The following is a 12,163-nucleotide window of genomic DNA, read 5'->3' on the forward strand; positions in this document are numbered from 1 at the left end:
ATAAATGAATATATCTGCCTTGGACAAACAGTAAGTATTAAAGTAAGACAAAATAAAGAAATCAATAGAAGAATCATTCAAGATAATAGAGCCTTTACTGTACCAAAAGAACATATAATAGGAGAACTACCATTGTGTTTAAAAAGGAAAATATTCAATAGCTGTGTGACACCAGTGTTTACATATGGTAGCAAGAGATGAGCATAACAGAGAAGCAATCTGAAGATCTGAGGATAGCACAGAGAAAACTGGAAAGAAGAATGCTGAAAATTACTAAAAAGGATAAAATTAATAATGAAGAAATAAGAAGACAAACAAGATTACGTAACATATATAATAGAAGTAATAAAAATTTCAAAATGGAGATGTGCTGATCATATAGGGAGAATGAGAGACGAAAGGGACAAGATTGATAATGGAATGGTAGACAGAGAAAAAGATGGAGAGGAGTGAAATGGTGGTCAGAGACAAAAGAGAAGAAAAAAATGGAAGAAGTTGGGGGAGGCCTATGTCCTGCAGTGGACGAAGAAAGGCTAAGAAGACTATGAGAGCTCTGCTCTAATCATCTGGAATTCAACCCTCTTACCAGGCCTTCTGAATTATGTGGTGCAGCCACCATGAAACTTTTATACCTTCATATTTGAGCATTTCTGGTCAAATTTCATCTTCTTTAGCTGCCTTCCCACATTTCAGATTTGCTTTTTCTACTTCAATTTGGATATGCATTTCTGCTGGGAATTTTCTACCACCATTCTGACAATGCTTTCTTCATTTAGCAATCTTTCAAAGTAAAAGTAATTACTCTCCAGACATCTAGAATATCTTTATCTTCAGTTTTTATGACACTTTTATCATCTCTGAGTACTCTTTTCCTCCATTTCTAAATTTTTTTGATAACTTCCAGAATAGTTTGCCATCTTCATGATAGTTATTTTCTATGTTCTTACCAAAGTCTTCCGATTACTTTTGTTTAGCCAATTTGACACAGTGCTTTACTTTCTTACAGTTTTCTCTGTATTCTCTAAGAGCACAAGCTGACTTTCTTGCCAGGAACTTTTGATATGCTTTCTTCTTTTCCTTGACTGCCTTTTTTACTTCCTCAATCCACCATGGAGTTCTGATTTTTCTGTTCTTACAGACAACCTCACCTCATGCCTATTTGGGCTGAATCAATCAATGTTTTCTTCAGAGTTTGCCACTGAATCTCCAAGGTTTGTTTCTTGTTTTCAAACTCTTTAATTTGTTTCTTGAATGATGTTTGTGTATTTGAGACTATAGTTAACTTCTAAAAGCTGCTCAACTTTGATTCATTTTAAAACTTTCTTACACACTTTTGTTTTCAATATTATATTCGATTTTATTCTTCTGAAAACTCAATAGTGATCACTTCCTGTTTCAAATCCTGTGTATATGCTTGTGTCCTGAATCAGTAGGAAAACATTTCTATCAACTTTTAAAGTCTTACTGACTATAATATAGTCAGTGAGACTTTTTTATTTCTTGCATCTTCTCTCCATGTGAATTTGTGGATATTTTTATGTTGGTACATGGTGTTGGTAATAACTGGTCCATGTCCTGAACAGAAATCCAGCAGGTACTTACTATTATTATTATCTTTGCTCTTTTCTCTAAATTTTCCCAAAACATTCCTATATGTTTGCTAATCATTTCCTACTCTGCTGTTTAGATCTCCAACAATGACCTTTTTTTTTTTTTTTTTTCACTGTGTCAGCTGCCTTCTCAAAAACAACAGAGGCATTGTTAAACTGGGCAAAACCTTAGCTATCATGAAAGTCAGTCATGTTGTACCATCATTTTACACTGTGGTTTAAGCCAAGAAGAATACAATTTGGTTGACTAAATCCCAAATTGTCTAATTGAGAAACTCTTATTGAGGTTTCTTCTTCTTTAAAGATTAATGATCTCCTCTTTCTATACCTAGCATCTGCCAAGTTACTGATTTCCACCTCTCCTATTTTGGACAAAGTAGAAGTTCTCCAGAGAAGAAATTACAAGAAAACTAATCTTACATCATTAGTAAGAAATCTGAGAAATAAGTTGGCCCTAGTGCAGCATGAGATTGACTACTACAGAATCTACTGCTCTAGAATGTACATACTTCACCATTACTGCTTCGAGTTCAAATTTTCATTTAAGGAGAGTGCTGAAGTCCTGCTGCATCATCCTAATTTGAATCAGAACCATACCAAACATCAATAGTTTTTTTTTTTTCAGTTTACATCTCACCTATTCTGCATTGTTCTTTATATCTCACACTGCCCATACTGTGTTTTTAAATAATACATGATTAACTTTTGACTTTGTACTTACTAGCCTGCCTGCCACTGATGTGAACCCATTAAAATCTTTTGTTAAGATTTTCGAGAAATTGGTAAAAACTCGTATACAGAATTGAGTAGATGAGTGCAATATTATTTATGTAGGCTAGCCTGAGTTTGCTAAGGAGTGCTCTTATTTTAGTAATCTGGTTACCTTTTACAATAGGCTAACAAGAGTAGTGGATGAGAATAAGGCATACACTGTCATTTTTTTTTAAATTTTGCAAAGGCATTTGACAGTGTGCTTTTACATTTGACAAGTTGGCTTTTAAGTTACAATATGTAGGTTTGGATATCAAGTTAGTGGATTGGATTTGTAAGTGGCTTTCTGATAGATATCAGAGAGTTGTATATGATTTTAAGTTTAGGACTAATTGTATAGATGAACTCTTAGTGGCTAAGAAGCTTTTTCTCTAACGTTTATCTTTTCTGTCTGATGTGTGTGCAACAAACATTTCTATCTTGATACTGTTTAGAAGTGTTGAATTTAGTTAACTGTAACCCTCTCTCTCTCTCTCTATCCCTGTCTCATGCTCACTCTGACTGCTTTCTCATAGACATTGTCTGCCTTGTGATTTTTATTATCATTATTATTAACATCTGATCTCCATGGAGTCAGAGACTCATCATAGAAGGTACAGACTATTGCACACAATACTTTAAACTGATTCAATGTGTCTACATTCACAACACTCAGGCAATGCATTCAACTCACCAATCACTTTCCATGCAAAGAATCTCTCCTGACTCCTCTGCTCACACCCTCCTTATGACCATTGCTTTCAGCAATGGCCTCTTGTTCTACCCCTCCTTTCTCACATTCTATGAAAAATCTCTTCCATGTGAACCTGTTAACAACCCCTGACTAGCCTATATGTCTCAATCATATCCCCCCCCCCTCTTCTTCCTATTCACAAGGCTCTGCAACTTACATTCTCTCAATCTGTCCTCATACTCCACATTCCAAAGACCACTGACCACCTTTGTGAATATTCTTTGGACTAGATCTCTCATTTCCTCTACTTCCTTTAAAGTTCCTATGCCAAGTGTATACTTTGCATTCCATCATTGCTTACCAAATCTCACAACCTTACACTTTGCAACATTGAACTGACAGTTCCACTTACCTGGTCATTCATGCAATCTATTCAAGTCCTCTTGTAAGGCCATAACATCTGCTTGACTCTGCATTGCTTTCCCCAGTTTTGCATCATCTGCGAACAACTGCACATCACTAGTTAAACCATCCCAATATCATTATCATTAGCATACAAATTGAACAGCATTGGTCACAAAACTGATCCCTGCAGTAAACCACTAGTGACCTTTCTCTTTCAGGATACCGTAGCCCATATAAAACTTTGATACCCATCTGACAGCCAGTCACTGATTCAACTCAGAAGTCTGTTATCTAGTCCCATCTGTTTCAATATATATAACAGGCTTTACTTTTACTGCCTCATTTAATCACTTTTTCAAAGATTCCCATTCATTGAGTATATTTCCTGTTCAGTAACAGATATCATGGGACCAAAGATAGTATTCTCCAGTTGGTCATAATTTCCAGTTGAATACTTCATGAAAGGTTGCTGCATAAACTTGAACAGATGGAATGAAAAATTAGCTTGTAGCTTGGATAAGAGGACAGCCAGCCCATAAGTATCAAAATTTATTGCATGAGAGAGTAGATTCTTAGAGAATGACCACTGCAGAAGAAATCTAGACTTGGATTACTGTTATTTAATTTATATTGAGGATTTGTTTTTAAAGGCAGTATTCAACATTTTCTGTTAATGAGTTTGGAAGGACAATATTGAATTAATCTGATAACTGCACAGTTTAAATAATTAATTTTGGTTTGTGAAATGGTTACAGAATCATTTCAATTGTCTTTCACTCATTTCAGTTGAATTTGTAATCAGTCTCTAGTCTGATATGGCTAGAAATAGTGGTAGTGAAGCAGAAGTTTAGGAAACATACTACAGAATTGGTTAAAGACAATAGAGATTCTTGGATTTTTGAGAAAGATATTGACAAAGCAGAAAAATAAGCTAGTACTCCTCTTAAAGTTTGGATTTTGCAACACATGGACTCTAATGTAGTTGCCTGTATTTTGTGGAAGTGGTGGAGAGGTCACTATGAAGATTAATTAATAAATTTATGATATTTACAGAAGGCAAACTAAAGGAATTATAGAAAGGCACAAGTTGGTGACGGGATTTTATAGAATTAAAGTACAGTGATCTAGCACAAGGGAAGGGGAGGGAGAAAATTTATAAGGCGTCATTCCTGAAATCAAATAAGAATGTAGTTAGCAACTGTGCAAATACCAGATTTTTCTCAATGTAACTTGTGAATGAATTGCTGCAGTGAGTCCATTGCCAGAGACTGAGTTTTAAGGATAGGAATGATTCCTTATATGGGTTTAGTGTAAGCCTCCTATGTTGTGTCCTAGGCTCCATGGAGGTACCCAAATATTAATAAATACTATTATGACCTCTCAACAGAATTAGGATTAAGAATACACCTTCTAGTCATGCCTTGATTTAAATTCATTTCGATGAATTCATCACCCTTCCTGTCAAGACAAGACAACACATTCCAGCTTGCTGACACTCTTTGCATGATCATCACTGCTAAACCTATTGAGAGCAACCAGTATCAGTAATAAATATCTGTCTGTTTTAGTATTTGGATATTTCACTTCTCAATGAATCCTTTATGCTTGGCTTCCAGAGAAAGATTTCATTTGGATCTACTTTTTTTCCCATCCTCCTGATAAACTGATATCAATTAGGTATCTGTTCTGTTCCTATTTTCTTGCACATTTCTACCATTGCAGCAGTCTGCACTGCTGTTCTTTTCTTTCTCTGTCTATATGGTCCTACACTTTTATAAGAAAAGGATCAAAAGTGTAATCACAATTTTTATTCATCTTATTCTTCAATGTGATGATGCAATTTGCACTGCATATTGCAATGTGTTGAAAATTACTGTCCATGAAGTTACAACATACCAGAATACTGTGAATTTTCTTATTAAATGCAACTTTTATAAATCTGTATTTGTTGCATTTCAACTCTAGCTGTGATTTGTTTTTTATTGTCTTAACTCTAAAGAATAATTTTTTTCTTTAAATTAGATAGAACTTCTGGATCTCTTCTCTCTCAATCTGCATAGAATTGATAAAGATGTACAACGATGTGATAGAAATTATTGGTATTTTACTTCAGAAAATTTGGACAAATTGCGGAATGTCATGTGCACGTATGTATTAATAGTTAAACTATCAAAGAATATAAATTGTAGAGTTAGATTAGAAATTGCCTTGAATAAATGTTAGTTTTATTCAAGTATAGCATGTTTTATTCATATATAGCAATGAATAGAAAACATTTGAAGAGTTTAGGATATTGGATGAATTTTTAAATGGATTCAGTATCTTGGCATTTTCACAAAGATATCTCCCATATATAATATATGACACTTCCATAGTGCAATTGGAAGAACAGCAATATGTTTTGCTCTTTGATTGGAAAAGGCCTAAGTTCGATTCTTGTCATGACAAGAAGAATATGGTTTTTTTTAAAATTGAAGGTGAGTTAACCAATCTCATACGGAGGTAGCAGGGTTTTTTCTCCTGGAAACTCATGTTTTCATCCCACATACAGACAAATCAGCCTTTAGTACACACACAATTTACAAACAAAAAATACTAGTGGTGGTAGAGATGGAGAGGTAGAGCGAGTGCCTTCCCTCGATGAGTCTTTGAACTCCTTGGAGATGTCTCGTAATAATAATATATTATAATAAAAGTCAGTGCAGTTAGTTGAGTGGCTATGCGCTTCACAACCACATGCCTGGAAAAGGAGTGTCTTGGGGGCGATTCCCATCGCTGACGTAAGGAGCTTAGGATTTTTCTCAGACATAACCAAGTTAGCCGGTTTTGGGTGTGGACTACAGGGTTTTTCATCCCGCAAGCAAGCAAACCGGCCTTGAGAACTCAATGCTTTTACAGGCATAGGGCTAACCACCTTATCCTTGTGTACGGTTGTGGTTAAATGAATAGAAAACCCTTGACACCGCAAGGTAAAAGAGGGAAAAAGGAAAAAGATGAATTACAATAAAATATTTAGAATTTTCTGAACACAGGGTTCATGTTGTTCTTATTTGGCTCTGTACAAGTGTATATGGAAAGCTTAATATTTTGTAGGACGTAGGATGCAGTTGAGTATTTTTGTCTAAAGAACCATTGATATATATCTGAGGATAGAAGAAAAGACCTATTTTCAGAAATTGTAGGTATGCTGAATCAGTTGCTTTCTTTTAGAGACGGATCATAGTTGATCATGAACATAAAATTATACAATATACATAAAAGATGGATAAGCAAATAAACATTTTCAAGTAGAAACAAACACAGTTAGTAAACTGATATTGGATAATTATAGGAGTTGATGTGATGGTAAAATAAAATTATGAAATGAACACCAGTGCAAAAAAAAAAAAAAAAAAAATGGTTTAAAATTCACCATGAATGACTGATATTTTCTAAGTAGGTGGCTGATTCTCAAAAATGATGAAGTATGGGAAGTGATTTTCTGCAATTATTTTCTGAAAATAGCTACTTTTTTGAAATAGCCAACAGGTTTCCTGCTAATTGTTTCCACCAATAACTGATATTTTCTAATTATGTGATTATCCCTTAGGGATAGCCGTATATTTAGAAAATATCGTTTGTCCACAGGAAATTTTAAACCATTTCTCACTCACTAGTGATAATTTCTTTTTTTTTTTTTTTTTACCATCATCAGTATTATTTTTCTGTATTTGTTTTTCTGCTTTGCACTGTTCATTTACTTTTCGATCATTGCTATTTGACCATGAAAGCTAATCCATGTGATATATAGTGTTATATCTATATTTGCTTCTACTTTGTATATTCCTATCATTGCTTTTGTCTTTACCACTGTTTTCTACACTCTCCCATACAGTTTCTTCCTTTCCGGCTTCTGTAATAGTTTTCTAATAAGTTAAATAAATCAGCTATCACTTTCCTTTTCTTAAACAAACCATGATTCAGGCTGCTCCCGAAATTTTGTCACATGTAATCCTTTCATTCATTATGGCTTTGTCTGTGTATGGGACAAGGCCCTAAAGTTGTGTCCTTTGAGACAGTCCGCTGGTTAAATATTGACAAATTTATTTTTTTGCTGCGCCAGCCAATGCAGAGGATAGATAAGACTTTTATCCAAGGTGGCTATCTCAGAATAATACACAGTAATAAAATTTCAAACTCTAATCTAACTGTCCTCACTTCTCTTTGTTTTACATGCAGTCGTGGCCTGAAAGATTAAACTACCTTCATATGTCCCTCCCACTAGGTTCGTTAGTAATTTTATGAGTGGCTATTTGAATTCAAAAAATTGGCTGGATTAAGGCAGATAATACAAAACATGTTTATTAAGGCTTAAGAGATATATACATGAAAAATAAAGGTACATGATTAACTTAAGCACCTTCCTAGCAAAATTCTGATATACTAACTATAATGCATAAATCATAACTTGGACCATAGAGTTCCTATAAACCTACAATTTTCCAGCTTAAATTATCTTATCATCAATCACCAAGGTCACTGATCATCTCTCACAATATATCAAAGTTATTTGCATATCCTTTCTAGGCAAACATTCTTCCAAACAGGGAAAGGTTACTGCCAAATGGGATAATCACTAAAGTTTTCTACAACTTGTCCATTCATAAATTAACCTACAGAGTTCACTCATATCCTTAATTGGAAATCTGATACTTTAACATTCTACATTACCATCCCATGGAATGACTTTCTGTTCTGTCTTCAGCCTTGTCTGGACATCAAGGCACCTTTGTGGGCTCCGTTCTTCGGGTCACTTATGATAGTAGTACGATCAGGTTCTCCGAGTCAATAAGGCGATGTGCCACTCTGGTCTTTCTCTGGAACCGCAGGAACAAATCTATATTATCGGTCACTCAATGTAGCTTAGCTATTCTGTTACGAAGAAATAGCTAGCTCTGCCTCGCGAACCTCGATAACCCTTTCATGACTTCTACGGCCGACCAGGAATCATCTCGTTGGCAGAGATGGAGAGCCAACGTCCAAGAGCACAGAAACTAGGAACCAAAAAAGCCTCGTGTGGGGGGAGCTTAACCCTTATATTTTCCTCCTCTTTTTCGGAGATTCTCGCGCTTAATTACGTTGATTACCGCACGGTACTCATTTGCTTGCGCATGGCATTCTTCCGAGAATGCGTTCTAGCTTCGCTTTCCTTATAAATTCTCCTTCCCTCAGGCCATATGTTGTACTGGACGGTTAAAGTGTGACCCTTGGACTTTAGCTTACACGCAACTTGCTTTCACACAATACATAGAATGGGATACTCTAATTAAATAATAACCTTAACCTTAAATAAATTCCTTTATTGGACTCTGTACCAAATGGGTTAAGTCTCACGTTTCTTAAACTAGACATTTCTTCAGTTTTGCCTTAAATTATAATGTACATTTCAATTTCCATGCCAAAACACAACATTTTTCTTAGAATGAAATATTTGATATATATATTATATATACTGCATTCCTATATTACCCAGAGGCAAACCTACGTGCTTACTTTCTTATTTTTTTTTTAAGGGGTTTTCAGGTAAGGACACTTTATTTCCTGCTCCCTACACCTCCTTCATTTTGAGGATTTCCTTTTCTTCCCTTTTCAAACTCTCAGAGGAGTTCTGTCTGCTAAAATATTGCTTAGTGAATTGGAGGCATCGGGTCCTGCCAAGTTCCTTGTCCTGATGGGGATTAGGTTCTCTTAATATTCTCCCTGGGGTGCTTAAGGGTCAAAGCTGTATAACTGAGAGGAGACCTCCACGTAGCCTTTAAAGGAATGCGGAGAACTGACCAGGGCTTCTGACCTAATGTCCAATCCTCACCTTCTCGTGGTGCACCCTGTTGGGTATCTACTTGGATACTGAACGAACAAGGATGGGCTGGCAATTTGGGATTTAGCCGACCAAATTGTATTCTTATTGGTTAAACCAAAATAAAAAATGATGGTACAACATGACAAAATTTCATGCCGGCTGGGGCGTTGCCCGGTTAAACAAGGACTCCGTTGTTTTCACCAGGGAACCAGGGCGAACAGCGAAAAGTCAGCTACTGGAACAAATCTGAAAACAAACCCCAACTCAACATCACCAGAGTTAAAGATCGGTACTATCAATGTAAGAAGCCTGAATGGCAAAGAAATGGAGCTAGCAGATCGACAATAGGGGTGACTGAAACAAAAAAGACCAAAACTGGTGAGATCTTTCTGAGCAATAAATACAAAATGTTATATTCAGGCAATGACTATCAAGGAAAAGAAGGAGTAGCCATAGTATTCAACACAAAATACGAGGCTAATCTTCTTGAATGGCAGTCAGTCTCAAGTAGAGTAATGTGGGCAAATATGAGAATGGGGAACTGGACAATGAGACTTATTTGTGCCTGTGGTCCCACAGAAGGTTCTACTAAGGTAGAAGTGGAGGAATTTTTTGAGGCTTTAGAAAAAGCAACTGACACAATGAAAAATGAAAAGTTGGTCCTTGTTGGGGATCTAAATAGCAGAGTAGGAAATGATTGTCAGACATACAAAAATATTTTGGGAAAATTTGGAGAAAAGAGCAAAGCTAATAATAATGGCAAATATCTGTTGGATTTCTGCTCAGGACATGGACTGGTTATTACTAACACCATGTTCCAACATAAAAATGTGCACAAATTCACATGGAGAGAAGAGGCTAGGAATAAGAAAAGTCTCATTGACTATGTAATTGTTGATAGTGATGTTTTCTCCCTGGTGCAGGACACTAGAGTGTACAGAGGATTTGAAATTGGAAGTGATCACTATTTAGTCTTGAGCAGGATAAAATTGAATTTCATATTGAAAAGAATAACGTGTAAGAAAGTTTTAAAGCGAATAAAAGTTGAGCTGCTCTCAGAGGTGAACTGCAGACTGAAATACACAAAGCTTATTGAAGAAAAAATGAAAGAGTTTGAGAATAGGAATCAAACCTTGGAGATTCAGTGGCAAACTCTGAAGAAAACATCGATTGATTCTGCCAGAGAGGCATGTGGTGAGGTTGTGTGCAAGGATAAAAAAAATCAGAACTCCCTGGTGGACACAGGAAGTTAAAGAGGCAGTGAAGGAAAAGAAGAAAGCATATCAAAAGTTCCTGTCAAATAAGTCAGCTTGTGCTCTTAGAGAATATAGACACAAATGCAAGAATGCTAAACACTGTGTAAAACTAGCTAAACAAAAGTCATGGGAGGACTTTGGCAAGAATATAGAAAATAAATATCAAGAAGGTGGCAAAATATTCTGGAGGTTGTTGAAGAAGCTTAGGAATGGAGGAAAGAGTGCTGTAAAAGGAGTTAGAGATGATAAAGGTGACATGAAAACAGGAGAAAAAGATATCCTTGAAGTATGGAGTAATTACTTTGAAAAACTGCTAAATGAAACAAGCAGTGATGACAGCACAGTGGTAAAAAACACTGAGCAGCCATGCAGTCAGGAATACATATCCATACTTGAAGTAGAAAAAGTCATCAAAGGCTTGAAATGTGGAAAGGCAGCAGGAGTAGATGATATTCGACCAGAAATGCTGAGGTATGGTGGTATAAGAGTCTTACAGTGCCTGCACTGCATAGTTCAGAAAGCATGGACAGAGGGACGAATTCCCGATGATTGGAGTAGAGCTCTCATAGTACCCATATATAAAAAGGGAAATAAAACTGAATGTGAGAATTACAGAGGTATTTCCCTACTGAGTGTTCCTGGCAAGATCTATGCAAGTATACTTGAGAAACGGTTGAGAAGAATTGTGGAAGAAAAGCTTGAATTCAGGAATTCAGGAAAAGCTTGAATTGAAAGTGAAGAACAAGCTGGATTCAGGCCAAATAGAGGCTGTCAGGATCAGTTCTTCACTTTATGACAAATAGTCGAGAAAGCATGGGAATATAACAAAGATCTGTATTTAAGTTTTGTCGATTTGGAAAAGGCATATGACAAGGTGCCAAGAGAGAAGCTGTTCAATACGCTGCAGTTATATGGTGTCAATGGGGCATTATATCAAGCAATACTTAGTCTTTATTTGAGTTGTAAGTCAGCAGTTAGAATTGAAGGAAGTACAGGGAGATGGTTTAATGTTAAATATGGTGTGAGACAAGGATGTACATTATCCCCTCTGTTATTCATTATCTATATGTATCACATTATGAAGGAAAGTGGTATTAAACATGATATCAAAATTGGAGATGTTAATGTCAGCTCTTTGCTTTATGCGAATGATGTTATACTTCTAAATAAATCCGCTACAAGTCTGCAAAATTCTCTGACCTAAATTGAATAGCTGTTGTAATAGATATGGTATGAAAGTCAGCAATAAAAAGACAAAGACAATGAAAATAGGCAGAATCATTGAAAATGTTAACTGTGTTATGAATGGAGAACCTGTGGAACAAGTGAAACATTTCAGTTACTTAGGCACGATTTTTACTGAAGATGGTAAATTAAATATAGAAATAGACAACAGAATCAGCAAAGCTGGTTTGGTGGGAAGTCAATTGAATAAATTCATTTGGAATAAGAGAGAAATTAGTCGGAACACTAAATTAGCTGTATATAAGACAGTGTTCAAACCAGTTTTAACTTATGGATCTGAGAGCTGGGTCAGAAGTAAAACACTTGACCAAAGACTAGAGACCGCAGATATGAGAGTCCTGATTAAGATTATGGGCGTGAACGG

The 12,163-nt window shown here is 35.8% G+C and overlaps 1 protein-coding gene across 10 annotated transcripts in view; it reads left to right on the forward strand.

Annotated features, from left to right (window-relative positions):
* The window catches only part of LOC150107158 (small G protein signaling modulator 1-like), a 568,327-nt gene that overhangs the window by 394,669 nt on the left and 161,495 nt on the right, over positions 1-12,163 (forward strand). For 9 of the 10 annotated variants that reach the window (XM_090391669.1, XM_090391666.1, XM_090391674.1 and 6 more), the window contains one exon: positions 5,482-5,606. The exons of the other annotated variant lie outside the window; for it this stretch is intronic. In XM_090391669.1, coding sequence (XP_090247795.1) covers positions 5,482-5,606 — 125 coding nt within the window. The remainder of the gene's footprint in view (positions 1-5,481; positions 5,607-12,163) is intronic. 10 annotated transcript variants of the gene reach the window in all.

This window comes from Typopeltis vanoorti, chromosome 4 (assembly GCF_054136105.1).
Source record: "Typopeltis vanoorti isolate ZY-2024b chromosome 4, IOZ_Tvanoo_1.0, whole genome shotgun sequence".
NCBI classification, from domain to species: domain Eukaryota; kingdom Metazoa; phylum Arthropoda; class Arachnida; order Uropygi; family Thelyphonidae; genus Typopeltis; species Typopeltis vanoorti.